Below are 16967 nucleotides of genomic sequence, written 5' to 3' on the forward strand. Positions count from 1 at the left end.
GCAGAACAAGGCTGAAACAAAAATATCACAAAGCTCCACTGGTTTGCCAGATTGCATGAGCAAAAACATGTTCAAAGCTAAAAACTTGAGGAAAAGAGCAAATCCTTTTTCTGTTATATTTTTCCTCCGAGGGGAGAAGCTTTTAGTGTGTTGTTGTGTTTATCAGCAACAGAGCAGAAAAAAAGATTCTGGAGCTATATACGTATAATTATAATATATGGAAATTGTGATTATTTGAAATAATTTAACTTAACTACAACGCTAATATGTACATAGTTTAAAATGTGCAACAAACAAATACAATCTGCAGGAAATGCACAGTCCAGATAAAATTTAGAAATAAACTTCATTTCAGTCCTCAACACCATTTTGAAAGTTTTTTTGGATGGTGGATATAAAGGCAGAGCTGTGTCTTGTATTTGAACATTTCAGACTTCAGTGACTCACAGTTGGAATGAAAAAGACAGAATTGCATGTGTTTTTGCCTTCCTATAGTGTAACAAAACTAATTCTAATCCTCAATTTACAGAATATTCTGAAAGAAGATGAAAGAAAAAAACAGTTGTTCACAAGAAGTCCTGATTTGCAAATATTGCGGAACAAAGCCAGGATTTTTCCCGTACCTCATTTACTGCGACATAGTAGCGTGGCTGCTGAAAGTGAGGGGTGTTGTCGTTCCTGTCCCTCACAACAATCCGGACCTCATGAAAAATGACAGTACCAACCAGCTCGTTGGTGCACTGGACCAGGACAACGATGGTGGTGATTAAGTGTGGGGGCTGAGAGAGAGAGAGAGAGAGAGAGAGAGAGAGAGAGAGAGAGAGAGAGAGAGAGAGAGAGAGAGAGAGAGAGAGAGAGAGAGAGAGAGAAGAAAGAAAGAAAGAAAGAAAGAAAGAAAGAAAGAAAGGAAGAAGCACATCACTGATGTATGACATTAATAGTTGAACGATTTCTCTTTTTACCCAATAAACACTTGCCTGGGTACTGAGAAGTTAATAGGAAATCTATATTTTTCTCCGAACAATAATCTGTTATTTAAAAAATATATAAATCTACCAGCAAATAACCTACCACCAAAGCAAAGACACTACACAAAGGACGCTCAATGCTAAAGAGCAGGAGAGAGATTCTGTCAAAAACGTATGTTTACCAGCATCCACAAAACTAATATACTGAACTTGTTTATTGTAAAACAATATCCGGACTCTGAATTCATCCTGACTACATCTTCTTTCCAAGCAATTGAATTTATCATTTAGTTTACCACAACTGTGTGGCCTGATTGGGCTTTTTGAATATTAAATATAATACATAATTGAAATGTCTGATCAAATGGAGAGCTCAGAGGGTTGTGTTCAAATGCATATTGGGCAACAGCAGCTTGTGCTGTAGCCAACTATACGTGAAACGATATCAGAATCTAGAAACACGGAGGATTGCTATGGAGCCTAGCTTGCTTTCCTCTGCCTTCTCTCTCTCTCTCTCTCTCTCTCTCTCTCTCTCTCTCTCTCTCTCTCTCTCTCTCTCTCTCTCTCTCTCTCTCTCTCTCTCTCTCTCTCTCTCTCTCTCTCTCTCTCTCTCTCTCTCTCTCTCTCTCTCTCTCTCTCTCTCTCTCTCTCTCTCTCTCTCTCTCTCTCTCTCTCTCTCTCTCTCTCTCTCTCTCCTTCTCACCTGCAGAGGTTTGGCCCCTATGTTGTAATTTTTCATGTAAATTCACTATATTTGTGATGGATTTCCATTAAGAGTGTCGCTACCGTTAGTCCATCTATAAACACACTTAAAAAACAGTTTCTTTCCCACATTACTCACAACACCCAGTGCTAACCTCCCGTACCCTACATCTCACACCCATTACTCTACCATTTACACTCATCTGTATTCACTGCGGATTTACTGGAAACACTGAAGAACTGCACTGAACACATTACACAGATACAGACCAGTGTCTGTATCTATCAATATTAACCACTAGGGATGCTTTACTATGCTACAAGCTATAATACAAAAAACTCCTACTCATTTAGCATCAAAAACAACATATAAAAGCATCAAGATTATTATTTTTTTAATGAATGAACAGAAAGATAATGTTAGAGACTTTCAGCGTGAGATTAACTGATTTATTGTACCCAACTGAACTGATTTTGACATGATTGCTATTATCAGCCAAATTGGCTAAATGCTAATTTAGGCTAATCTCACATGACAGGTTTGATTTATTGCCCCTTATTCGTTAAGAATGAGAGGTGTACGACAAAGGGACAGTGTCAAACATAATGACTGATAGACAGAGGAGACAGCCAGTGCATTTGCATGAAAATGAGCATTGTCATTGTGATCGGGTTTTTGAGTATATGGGATATGTGTTGTGCATGAAAAACACCATATCCTGGATTCAGAAACATGCAAAACTCCTTATCACTTGCACATGAAGTCTGGAGTACTCCTAATTGAAGCTATAAATCCATAGCATGCAAACATCATATTCGTATTAATCATTTTCTGCCATGTGAGCATGCAGCATGACGTTTTGGGACACCTTAGTGTCTGAGGGAGGCAAAGCAGATTGTTAGACTTGAGAAATTAAAATTCACAATGGGTGGTTTCTCTGATTTCTGGTAGAGGATTAAGAAATCATTTATGGATCACATAAAAGCTAAACGTTATCCCCCTCTAGAATGTAATTCCAGATTAAACAAGTCACATTCATTGTTGTATCTTGAACTATCTTCGTGTGAATTAAGCATTGGTCCTTTCTTGTGCAATGACTTTTGATTAATATGCCTGCATATATTTGGCCCATTTTTTTCCCCCTGAACAATTTTCCATTTTTAATTGTTGTGTGGCTGATCTGTGTGTTAAAACATTTAACACACATGTTTCATGTTTGATGTTAACTCCACATCACAAACAGATTTTGCTGAGGTCATTACATTTTTCAGCCAAAATAATTGTCATAAAATTGTAATTAAAATAAGCTAAGCAGTATTTAACAATAGGGAAACAAGGCCAAATCATGAAAATAACGCACAGAAAAATGCTACTGTTGTAAAACCACAAACTCTTATAAAAGAAATGTAAACATTTGCTTTTTTTCTTCTGCATTGATCTGAGTGGCCTCCAGTTGGCTTCAGAAATTATCATTATGATGAGTAGTAACTTAATTCAAAGGGCTGTGATAAAAATATAAGTGTAAAAAACTGACTCAGCTATGATTAATATACAAAAGGAAACTGTGCCTTAATGGAACAATTGATCATGGCTGTAAGAGCAGAAACCAAGGAGACTAAAGAGGCCTGTGATAAATATGTTCATGGCCTACACTGTGTTTCATTGCTTCAAAGCTGTTTACCAATACCTCAAGGACATGTTTTTTCTCAACATCGCCCTTGTACTTACATCTCTGTCCAGAACACGTCCGGTGCTGTTCAGGTAGAGCCTCTGTCGAGCTGGTTCCAGTATCACCCAGTAGTCGTAGTTGTCCAGTAACGTCAGTGAGATGGTTCTTCCTGGGTCTTGGGCACGGCCATTTATCTGCATGTTTTCAACCAAAACGGTGCCTGTGAAGACAGACAAGTCCAGATTTAATGTTGCCTTCTTCTAAAAGGACATCCTGTTGTTCTTATTGCTACTGTGAATTATTAAATCAGATTTTTAGAATAAGATATTACACATTTAACATGTTTCCACAGGACCTCTGTTACCTGCCAAACAAATAATTTTATTGCTAAAATGAAAACAGAAAAAGCAAAGGTGCTCAGTGGCCAAGTCTGTATTATGTCAGACAAAGAGCTGAAATGAAAACAAATACATTCAGAATAAGTTAAAACAAAAGAGCTTAGCTTTAATACTCTTCACCTTGTATGCTCTATTGGTCAACTAAGCTAACCCCTCAACACAAGCATTAAAGACTTTGTAACATCCGCTTCAGATCACTGCAGACTATTCCATAATGAATGGGCAAATCTGTAAAATTAATAATTAACACCCTTGAGGTCATTAATGCTTTCCGGTTTTCCTTCTACAGCTTTTAATAAGTGACTGATTAAACTTTGCCACAGCAGCGTTCTGGGACAATCCTCCAAAAGCCGGTTAAATCTCCACTTTTCTGACAAGCAGAAACGATGGTGAGGTATTTGATTGATAATAGTGGTCCATAATGAAGAAGGCTACTCGTGTGAAAGTCGCAGGAAAAGTCTTTATAAGACTACGTGCACAACACAAAGCAACATATTACAATGACAACAACAGTGGAAAACCCACTACATACTGTATCTGCTCACAAAGCTACCAGTGATTGGACTTTAAACACTTTGAATCGCTTCATGGTCGCAAAATGTAAAGTCAAGTATTAGTTTTTAAAGGATGTGAAACCCAACTCTAAACTCATGTAAAGTTGCTTGAAATATTTTCCTTGTTCGAAAGGTTTCTGCTTTTCAATAAGGTCAAGTGCTCCAACAAAACAGGCGTTAAATTCACCATTACTCTGTGAGCAGAAACGGGGAATGTAACTTCTAACTGGAGTCTTCTTTACCGCCTTAGTGAATCCATACGCTGGTTTGTTTACGGCATAATCGACCGATGAAAATGACTAACTATGAAGAATGACACTGATGATCCTAGAAATACGACCATTTTAGAGAAATAAATCATAAAACCCTCAAGCCAAATAAAGAATTCTACGCATCACTCGCTGCAATCTCAACTGTTTGAAACACATCGTCAAAATGATTACACATTTAAATGTATCAATTTTGCATCAAACTGTTGAATGCATTTTATTATACAAGCTCATTCGAGAGGCAAAGATACACAGCTTTATACACTGAACAAAATATGCTTTTTTTATGCCTTTTCTCACAAGCTGAAATCTAAGATTGAAGACTTTCTCATTGCTCAAAAGAACTCTTAACCACAGATTTGGAGCAGAAACACGTTTAAATGTATTTCAGCAATTTACAGCATTACTATAACTCAGGTGTGCCTCAGCTTGGTCACAATGTTTCTATATGTACAGTTAAGAGGCCAGTTGGAGGTTTGTCGGTGAGGACATGAGAAAAGGCTTTTGGCAGTGAAATAAACATTCTATTCACAGGTAAAAGCTCTGGTGGACATTCCTGCAGTCAGTGCGTGAAATACACACTCCACACCTGAAAACCTTCCAACATCTGTGTCTTTGTGTGCCGTGTGATAAAACTGCACATTTTCGAGTGGCCTCTTAAAGTGACCACATGTGCAAAAAGCCTTCTGTTTAATCAGAACCTTGTCAGCTGGATGAATTATCTTGGCAAAGAGCAGACGGCATGTTTTCTTTTTCCTCAAACAGCTTTGGTGAGCGCAGCCGTTAGTGGTACTGAAGACATAGTGTACAGGAAGAGTTTTCTGATCCAAAAATCTAATCAGCAAAACATTTGTAGTAATAGCTCAGGAAGATTAGTAGAACTCTTTGTCACTATTAATAGATGACACTGATGGAAGTCAAGAATGTCAGAAGATAGTAATGAAAGTGAAATGAAAGTGTTTGATTTATTTGTGAAGATTAAGATTTTAAGATCTTCTCAGCGACCAGACCAATTTCCAGATTTGGACTGCATCAGGACACGAACCGGCAACCCTCCAGTTCCCAACCCAAAGCCCAACGAACTGAGCAACTGCAGCCCAAGAGAATACAAGAGAATAGACCAGTGACCATGAACTGGCGGCCCGTGGTCCACATTCAGCCCCACAGAGCTTCTTACCCAGCCCGCAGAAAAAATGATCTTGGTTGAGTAAACAACAAACAAAAATATATTCACAAGGCTGAACATTTTCCATCATGTTAATGGGAGCAATGACTTTTACCCTCTGGCACCAACTTCTTCACATCCGCCTTGACAGGAGTCAGGCATATGTGCAAGCATATTTTGAAGTCAGGCCTCCACACTGTCTATCGAGAACAAATCTGGCCCTTGTACAAATATAGTTGATGATCCATGGAATAGGCTTTCAGGATCAAACGCACAACTTTTTTTAAAAATCGATAACTATATTTGATAAAACGTGTCTTTTTTCATTAACACATGCTGTAGAAAGATTATGTGTAACATGTAGTCTATCACATTAAATACAGCCAGTGACAGACTTACAGTGAACTGTTTTCTACCAGGCTATTTGTTCCAGTGGCTCTGTTGATTCTGTTTTCTGGAGGTTAGATTGGAAGCGCGTCGAGACAATCCCTTTCATACGACCTCGGCTTCTTGTTTCTTTCTGCATTTGAGAGCGATTGTGATGTACCCAAACGAACTGGGTCATTTAAAAACCCCACATTTGTTTCCGAACAACTTCTCCAAACTAAGGCCAAAGACCCACATTTTCCGAGGGTCACCAATTGGTTACCAATTCTTTCATGCACTTGTTATTCAAAGTACATGTTGTCTTATAAATACAAATTTAGTTTCAGGGGGTAATGCCTTTAATTGTTTTACTAAAAGCACTTAACGTGACTATGAAATGCAAGGGTTAAAATAAATAAAAAGACCTGTTATTATAATGTGTTTTGTTTTTTAATTAAAGCTTGTAGGACCTGGTATCTCACCCTTCATTAAAGCACATTCATCCATTTTCACAGCCACTCACGCTCTCAGATAATCAAGAAGGAACACAGATGGAGGTGTGACGGAGGCTTTCGCCTCGTTATTATTATCCTCCACTCCTGCATTTAATGACTGTGTTCCCTGTTTGCAGCAGTCAGGCTTTGATGCATTTGTGTGTTGTAATGACGACGACCTATAATTATCTGCCCCAAGAGGGCACAACTCCAACTGAAAAATGGATCTTCTAAGACTTTAATTTAAAAGTCAAAAGACCCCCGTGTTGCTGCTTCATTAATCTAAAACAGCTTTTCATAAATACATATTTGCTTCTGTGGCTTGAGTGGTGAGCTGCATCTTTTTGAAACTCTCAGGTTGTAAATTAATCTGCTGAAAAAATTACGTGGGAGGCCACGGACAGACTCTTTCTCATTCTCAAGTTAATTGAACTTTTGTTTTTCTGTAGTGACAGCCGATACTCCAACTGTTTTTTTTCTTCTTTTTTTTTTTTTTTTTTTCTGGGCACTTCCTCTCTCAGTCACACGGCAAAGTTGTTGTCCTCATCCATCAGGAGGAAGCCAGAGCCTGTCAGATCTCTTCAAACAAGTGCTGCCCAGAGTTCTACCATGCTGTATGTGTACTTCACCTTCTAAATAAATAAAACCACTCTCTCCCTCTCTTTAGTAGTCTCTGACTCAGTGTGGGTCACCTCCGGTCAGAGAGCGTCTCAGATCTGGGCTTCACAGTGGACTTACCCCACAGAGACAACACAGAGGGAGGACTTCTATCCCAGATATCAATAAAGCTGGAACCAACGGCTGATGGCACCAGTTAAGTGTGAGGGCCAGTTTGTGATAGGGCTCCAGGTTTGGTATGAAAAATAAAATGTTGAAAGGAGGTTTATTAGTATTAGCATGGAGTCGTGTTTAAAATATGCTCTGAGCTGAATCCATCGACACTCATTACAGATCCAGGAATCTACAGAGAGTGAACCAAGAGAAGACAGCGGGGATGTGAGGGGTCAAAGGAGCAGTCAACTTCAAGAATTAACACAGCTGCAATTGTTGTGGCCCAAGGGCATGAATAAGTTGATTTGAAAACATCGTTCCACAGCTCAAACAAGGCGAATATTTCATTTTGTCAAAGAGAGTTCTCTACAGATGGTGTGGTGTTCGAGGACTGGTTCCGACATGTATTTGTCAGAAAAAAGCTGCACGGTGTATATTCACAAATCAGTTATACCTCATTCTGTGTTAAGCTTACCATGTGTGCACATTGTGTGGAACATCTGGTTGACTTAGAAGTGTCTCTCAAACATCAGCAGTCACTCACCACATCAGTGCAGATCATGAGATCATGGTGGTGGAAAAGGTGTAACAACACTCCCAACAAAGGTCCAGAGGGACAGAACGTTTTGCTTCTTTACTTATAAATGGTGACACTGAAGAACAGTGTGCAGGATTTTCTCCTTTAAATGCTTTACACAGCTAATCTGCTGGTGTTTATTTTTTTTAGGGTAATTGATATCTACAGAGGTCGGTGTTCTTTGAACACTGTATAGATAAAAAAAGAAACACTCTCACTAAGAGTTTCTACTTTATAAGCGAGGTGGATCAGTGGAACAGAGGAACAGAGTCAAAATTGAGAACCCAATCCGTTTCACAAAGTCAATACAGTTGTTTTTTTGCTTTTTTTTTAAAAGCTTGAAGGACTGCCCTTAATTTCTTATCAATATTTGATAACTCTGCTGTCTCTCTTTATATGATTCAGACTTAGAATATCTATTTCCACTCCATGACACAGTGCTACTTGGACTATGACCAAGTAAAAATATGCTTTGGCCACATCTGTCTCAAGAACGTCCTTTACTCCTGCCATTCTCTGCCAAAACATTTTTTGGACCCTAAAAACTTTTTTTTAATCTTGCTTCCTTTAACTTGGGAACATTTTGAGTATTCTCCCTTAAAACGAACTTGCAGCCTCTTACAGTATGTCTGTCTTTGAAATGTCCCATCTGGATTATTGGAATTTCATTTCTTTGGATATTGAATAAGGTTTCTTTCTGGCACTAAAATGAGAACATATTACTCCTATCCTGGCATCACTTCACTGATAACCAATTTTAGAATTGATTTTAAGATCTTACTGATTACTTTTAAAGCACACAGGGGCCTCCATATGTGCCAGCTCGCTGGCAGAGATCCTGTGAAGTTTCTATTTTGGATGTTCATAAGTGAAAAGACCAAACGAGATAAGCCTTTGGACCTCAGGTGTCTAGAGTCTGAATCATGGCCTATTTTCCTGATAATGAACAATGTCAGAATCTAAGACCACTTCTTCTAATAACTATAATGTTTTGCTTGCATTTGCTAAAACAACACTTCAAAAGGAGTCCGTGTACAGGCTGTAGAGAGCCTCTTGATGTGAGCTGTCCAGAGTGCTGAAGTGTCATCCAGTGCAGTGAAATGTAGATAGATTGTAAAATAGATTGTACAGAGTACAAGTGGAGCCTGACGTTTTATGCATTTAAATAAATCTTGATGATCATAGATGCGTGTTCGTGCCCCCCCAAAAAAAAGTAAACACAAAATCTATATTAATCAAAAAACACAGTCCTTAAGGTTGTCAAGGGAGCAGTGTGTGGATGCTACTTTCCCTTTTGAGAACCTCTGTCATAGACTGTCGGTTTCCTGTTAGAGTTGGGGGCGGGGCATCCCATTGGGGAAAATAATAATTTCCCCCAGCTACCAATATTGTGAACACATGGATTCGAAACTGTAATGTTAAGGCTAACAAGCTGGCATACTGAGTCACTGTTAATTGACAAAGAGAGATTATATAAACAAAAGTGACAAAATGGGAATGTATGGTTGTCAATACGTCTTAAAAGACTGGAGGAATATTTCAACTAAACTGCTTGAAGTGTTGTTCGCAGTTAGCTTTTGCTACGTGGTTAAATTACCCATAAGACACAATATCTGCTATATATACAATGAATAACACTCAACATGTAATCAGCACTGGTTTGGTCAGGAGTCTGGTGGTGCAGGAGTTAATGCGGGCACCCCATACAGACCTGTTGCTCCTTTCCCGCGTGTCATTCCCCACTCTCTCTCTCTACCCAATATCTGACTCTATCCACTGTCCTCTCTCTGCATTAAAGGAAAGAAAGCCCCAGAATAAAAACTATGTATTCAACATTCATGGTACCACTGAACAATCTTAAACTGTTTGCATTAGGGAAACATAGCGTTAAAGTTAACTGTACTAAAGTGCTGCCTGACTACAGACAGACATGTTTGGATTTTGGATCCGACAGGCGACCAAGCTCGTCCTCCTGACAGATGGCTTGCAGCCACAGTGTTCTCCTACTCGGCTCGATGCTTTGGTTGGATAAAAAAGAAAAATTTAGATTTGGATTTTTCAATTTATTTGTAGTGCAGAAGGGCAAACAGCCTCCTCATCTCACACAGGCACACTCTCTCATGAACACAAAGTACGAACATCTGCAGCAGCTGTCAAGAAACCCACTGTGCGGCAGACATTGCCAAAAGTTAAAATGTACACAGCCACAACTAAATCTGGAGAGATGTAATATCAATACCATCCAAGCACTTCATATGCATAATGACCTCTAATTACTTGTGCTATCATTTGACACAGGAACATCTGTCTGTTGATGTGTTTCTGTCAAAGTAAAGTGGAGTCAAAGGGACAAGGAAAGAAGTAGTTGCAGCTGTTTCATGCAGCACAGAGAAAGAGTTCTGAGAAACATCTCTTCTCAGGAGGAACAAAGTGTTTTCACTATCTTTGCATGCTGGGTGATGTGCATGTCACACATATGAACACGCTGTGCTGACATGGTCTCCTGAGCACATTTTTCATAGTGCAGAGCACAAACATAAAGCCATGTCGTCCTCCAAAACCAGGCTGATTTCAGCTTTTGATCTCACCTTGGATTTGGACCCAAAACAGCCTCAATAAGAAAACACCATTTCCAGAGTGAAAATAGACAATAGAATAACTTTCTCTTTCTCAAACCACCCAATTCATTCAATATTTCATGTGAAGGCATCGTAAGAGTCCCGTTGTATGAGTCCCCCATATATGTGTGTGTATGTGTGTATGTGTGTGTATATATATATACACACACACACACACACACACACACACACACACACACACACACACACATATAGGGGACTCATACGACGGGAAAAAAAATAAAAATAAAAAAATATATATATAGAGATGTTTTAGATTTTTTTCGAGCTTTTTTTTTGGCTGTTTCTTGCAGGAGATTATTTGGTGGAAGGGAGGATAGACAACAGTTGCAACTGTTGCAGAAAAGTGCATTTAGCCATCAGCACTGTCTTTAAAAAACTGCAGTAAAATAGATGCAAAGGACACTGTTGCTTTAACTGCTGAAGAACATTAAAAACATGTTATTTTCACAGGTTATTTCTTTTCCAAGTACTCAGAGGGATTCTGGGAAAAAAATACATCTAAGTATCCTCACTTAACCTCTTGTTCCAGGAAACAGTAAAAAAAAAGTGGTCGTAACCATGGTAAATATTAAAACATGCATTGGAGGAAGTCCTATCAGTACATAATCTCCATTCTTTAATCGTTGAGCAGCACCAGCAAAGGCAAAAGGACTCATTTTCATTCATGTCTCTCTCACTCTCCCCCCTTTTGCTCTCTGTTTTCGTACAAGGTTTTTATTGTGTGATACCAGTTGATTTTGCTGTTGAAGTGTTTACTTTGTCTTTGTATCATTTTTGTATTCATTTCATTTTGTGTTAGTGTGTTGACATTTGGAAATGTTTTCTTTGAATTTGTCTCAACAGCCCAGTAAGGGATGGGGCGTTTGAGGCCTGACACCAAATTAAAAGATGCATTAATTCAGTCTGCAGAGGTACGGAATGTTAGCTGTTTGGTGAATTCATCCATGACTCAGTTCAAATATTGATGATTATGTGAGCAAGACACTAAAACTCACATTTCTCCTGTAGGGAAGGTCACCATGTCTAAATGTGTTTAAATGAATAGATCAGGACTAGAGGGCAGCTGTGGCTCAGTAGAGTTGGTCGTCTCAGAACCGGAAGGTCAGGAGTTTGATCCCCAGCTCTTGTAACCACATGTCCGATTTGTCCTTGGGCAAAGACACTTAACCCGGAGTTGCTCCTGCTGCTGTGTTGCCATCAGTCTGCTATTAATGTGGGAATAGGTAGGTTTGACCTCTAGTGTAAAAGCGTTTCGAGTAGTCAGAAGACAAGAAAATATGTATACAAGCTCAAGTTAATTACTGTACCATTTGGCGGACAGCTTGGAACTTTGAATAGCAGTATTCAGTATGTGTGTGAAAGGACGAATTGGACGTCGACTGTTCAAGTGCTTTGAGCCGTTAGCAGAGGAGAGTAGATCCAAGGAAGAGTAGTGCTTTTGCCAATTTATGTTTGAAGAGTTGTATCTTGGGTTACATGATGATGAATAAGTCATGTGGGTTAACTCTACTGCTCATGATGATGTCCTTTACTGTAGAAGCTCTCTTCTTGCACATGAAGTTCACATTATACAGGAGGACTTTTTAAAAAGATGCTTAAGATTATGTCCTTGGTCAGGTTACATCACATAGACTACAATGTAAGTGTAAGAGAGTTGTTTATTGAAGATCTAATTTAGGCTTGTACATATTAGTATTTCATTACTTTATTTTTTAGTTTATTGTTGATATTTAATGTTATACCTTTGTACAAAGAGAGCACCGTTTTTTTTAAACCAAGTTAAATTCCTTGTATGCTAAGCATACCTGACCAATAAAGCTGATTCTGATTCTAGCTGGCATTAAACAGTGTGACCTACAATGGGTATGCTAGGTATTTGAAAACTTTAAGCGATTATTTCTAAAGACCTTTTGAAACAGCTTTACCAGGATAGTAAGAGCATTCATTCCTTTAGATGACATGAAGTGATGTGACCTGCACACAGAAATCAATGGATGGATCAATGGATGGATGATTCCAGTCTTATCAATGATTAGGAATATTTTCTTCCCACTGTTTTTTTGTCACTTCTATGGTGATGTTTATATCAACACAATTTGAGCACCTAACACAGCAGAGCATGTCTTTGATTGCTCTGCTCAAGAGAATGCTCAAGGGCAACGTTAGTTAATCAGATTTCACAAAATCCTCAGAGTTACTCAAGCGGAGCTCCTTCCGTTTAAATGTTGCACACCAGCAGTAGACAGAATATTTTCTTAACACGCAAATTTAATTTATGTTAAAGTGCGCATTATCAACAATCCTAATATGCAACTTGAAAAACTGTAAGTCATGCATCTTTCACCGTTATGCATTCTGAAAGAAACAGGAAATCAAAAACCTTGTTTGAGAAACTGAGCTACAGCCGCAATACAAGTTTGAAGTTTTTATTGTAGTTGTAAGTATTCACAGTATCAAAGATTGAGTGGTTATGAGCAAACTTGCCACACACTAAGATTGCAGCGGTCACTCAGAGGATATCAACCTTGTTACGTCTGTCCACTTGCTTGCAGTGAAGATATCCTGCTGCACTCAACCACAGCTAACCCCAAATTCACAAAGAATTTCGAGAAGGGGACTGGCAGGAAATATTACAAGTATAAAGTCAGGGTGAACAATGTTCACACACGCAGCTCTATTCAACGGCATACTTTTTAAAATACTTGCTTTTCATCCGTGATGTCATACTTGCTTCTACCCAAGGAAACTGACTTTACACATTCCTAGAACTTTATCATGAAATGTGTCCTTGATATTTGAACTGACTCCAGTGCTGTCATGCAACTGTACACTGGTTTGACATCAGAGGTAAGGCAAGCGAGAAAGCTCTCTCGCTTCCAGCTGTGGAAGGAAAAGTTCTTTCAGGTCCCACTCAGTGGCTGGTTCAGAAAGGTTTTAGTTCCCTGCTCAGTGGACCAAGATGGTCACAACTGAGCTCATGTTAAACTTTATACAGGTTCAAAGGAACAAAGGCTAATTACAAGGACAGCAGATGGAGGGAAATGCTGTTCTCCTCAAACTGGAGTTACAGCCACATTTAACAGAAAAAGAGAGTAGATTCTGTTTCCACAAGCTTTTGAAGCAAGTGATGAGAATTCAACTTAATCATAAAACATGTCAAAGTGACATGTACGTATGTATAATTTATTTCGTCAGATAGATATAACCTCTAAGGCAGAGCTCCCTGCTCACATTTAATGATGTGTATCCATATTTCTGGAAAACTGGGCCAAATGCAATTTAAATATCTATTTTTCCAAATCGACACATCCTTGCAGACAAATACATCACTCCAAGAAAAAAAATATTCTATTGGTATCACACTGAGTGAGTTCTCCCATGTGGACAAAAATAGCTACATGTGACATATTTCACAAGCGCTCCGGTTTTCTAGGCAATGACTACGTTCAAAATCAGGAATCGTTTTTTTTTTTTTTTTTTGCAATGTGACTGAATATTTTAAAATCCCTTAACACTTTTATTGCTTTTCTGACTTTGTGCCAAATCTGGAGTAAAACATCCTGTGACTCTTGAGTCCCATTGCAGCATATGTGAGGCTTCACATATGGCTTCAGGAATTTATAAAAAACTTGCATAAACCACTATTTCCTTCCCATAAGCTTTGCTTTATGTGAAGACAGAGAACACTCAGCTACAACTAGAGACATTTTTTACACAGCTGCTTTGTGTGACTAAGCTATTTAGTATTTGATAAAATGTTGCAAATACTTCATCCATCAGTAATGTATCCAATGTCTTATGTATTCTTGGTGTTATCTCAATGTCTGTTTGAGAGGCAAAGCTGCTCAGTGTCATGTTGTATGCAGCGCAGTTCTCAAAAAACATTAAAAAAAATGTTGGACTTTCAACCCTGTGTGTTTAGCTTGACGTACATCCACCTACAATATGATCAACATGGTATTATAGAATATTATAGACGATTACAGACTCATGTATTATAATTGTTTCCGTATGTCAGGTTTTGTTTAATTATCTGTATAAGCTGCTCCAAAACCATTTCCTCTAGTGGGCTGAAAGAAGTTGTTTGAATAGATGAAATCTTATTGATCTGTTAATCAGGTAATGTTTGTAGATTCCACCATCTTTGCAGATATTAGTATAATAGTGTTGGACACAACATTTTTTTGTACTCGAGATCGACATGAAAAGTCAAAGTCAAAAAGACAATTTCATTATCAGGGAGGACAAGAATGTCTGCTCATGTTAATGGTTAGTGATTCCAGCCACTGTCATGATATTTTACCCAGCACCACAAACATCTTGAGAGAAAAGACAGAAAAACATGAAGTCCGAAGAACACATTATCAGGGATCTATTAATGAAGATCAATCAATTAGATGTAAAGACACTGTTTGACAGGCAGGGACTTGAGCAGAAAAAGTGGGATCCACGTTAGGCATCCTCTTGTGTTGAGAACACATTTCTGTTGAAAAGGTTCACATAATCCATCGCCTTGGGTTTCCCCCCCAGGAACAATCAGCAGACAGAAGCTGCTGTGATTCCAGAGGAAGAGAGGTTCTTTGGGTGAACGCAGGGTTAGAGGGTTAATCCTTGAACAGCTTTAAGTGGTCCCAGTCAATGTGTGTCGAGAGGTCCTCGCATATTTTATAATTGGGTGTTTTATAAAGGCTAAAACACAGACCGTCCCAATGGTATGTAACATCTCAAAATGTGACTGTTGGTCTAAAAGCAAACGCATTGTGCTCTTCTTATTTGTAACTGACAAGGTGGTTCAAACATCAAAATAACTACTGCAACATCACACATGTTCTGTTTGCCAATGTGTACTGCTTGAAAATGAGATGCAGACATGAAATATGAATGACCAATCATTTTAATGTCTACTTACTCTAATCTGGGGATTAAACTAATCCTCGATCTCATTACAATATGCTGAAAATTAATTGGCAAATGCTCTATATCTTATTAAGAGAGACACGCAAATCACCAGCTGACAAATACAAATGAATCAAGCTAAAGAGACAGTTCACGGGCACTTTTTTTCAATAACATAATCCATGTTTCCTAATTAGTTCATGAAATAGTCAACAAATGAACCTAGAGAGAAGGTTTCCATAAATACAGTATATACAGGAAATATGTGTGTCCCCACAATGGAAAATTACTTTTTTTACTTTCCCTCAATACTATGGACATATTACATCTTACATGCCAAATGTTGATGTTATAATTCAGATTTTGTCTGCTGTCACACAAAATACCGTAAATTCCGTACTATTGAGCGCACCTGGATATAAGCCGCACCGGCTAAAAATAAGTAAATAAATGTATTTGTACATATATAAGCCGCACTTGATTATAAGCCGCAGGTGTCCACGCTATAACAAGAGCTATTTACACAGACGTAGGCTACCGGTAACATCCGCAAATACTGTAGCGTCCGTACGGACGTTAAAGGACGACGAGAGCGTTCAAATAATAACTTAATAACCCGATCACTGTCGGCCGTGACCACGCCGTTTACAGCAGAGAGCAAAACCATAACTTGCCGTAACAATCCAACTCTCTCCCCCAGCGTTCTCTCATACAGCCACTCAACACGTTCTCGCTGGTGCATTCACTGACTCTCCACATAATCGGAATTATGAAGACATTATCAACTACTGACTTTACAACATGAACCGTTACAATACGAAGCCTAGCCGACGGTGTCTGTAACACGGCTGATGAAAAAGATGACCGTAATATATTTCACAAGAAAAAGTCCATCCATTCACTGCCTCAGAATGACTTCATTACTCACTTCCTCAGTCTCTGTTGTCGCTGTCAGTGTCATCTTAACGTGCAGCAGCTCTGTTAGCTTCTTTGACAGCCAGGTCGATCGCCTTTAACTTGAAAGCTGCATCATATGTATTTCTCCGTGTGTTTTCCATCATGAGGGTGCATGCATGAAGCGCAAAATGACTGATATTAAGATCCGACGTGACGAAGTCAAATGTTTTTGCGGCAGAAGCTCATTGTCCCCCATAAAAAATCCATGCATTAGCCGCACCGGAGTAGAAGCCGCAGTGCTCGAAGTGTGAGAAAAAAGTAGCGGCTTATAGTCCGGAATTTACGGTACTCATTGATCAGACTAGGAACAAGAGTTTGATCATATATCTATTAAATCTCCATGCAGCACACAACTTACATCTACTGATTTTTTTTTAATTATACCCTCCAAATCAAATTATACATGATAAAGTTATTTTAAAAAGATTTACCTGCCAATCTGACTCACCACAACACAACTTCATGACTCCCCTATGGTGCTGCTTATGACATTAATGAGGGCAATTGAGTTTGCCCATGAGACATTGACAGTTGTATG

General features: G+C 38.7%; 1 protein-coding gene across 1 annotated transcript in view; it reads right to left on the reverse strand.

Annotated features, from left to right (window-relative positions):
- LOC306835872 (protocadherin-15-like) overlaps window positions 1-16967 on the reverse strand; it is a 210301-nt gene that overhangs the window by 110002 nt on the left and 83332 nt on the right. The window contains exons 6-7 of the mRNA XM_079362649.1: window positions 3400-3560; window positions 624-779 (exon numbers count right to left, since the gene is read on the reverse strand). Coding sequence (XP_079218775.1) covers window positions 624-779; window positions 3400-3560 — 317 coding nt within the window. The remainder of the gene's footprint in view (window positions 1-623; window positions 780-3399; window positions 3561-16967) is intronic.

The sequence above is a fragment of the Symphodus melops genome (assembly GCF_947650265.1).
Source record: "Symphodus melops genome assembly, chromosome: 15".
Lineage (NCBI taxonomy): Eukaryota > Metazoa > Chordata > Actinopteri > Labriformes > Labridae > Symphodus > Symphodus melops.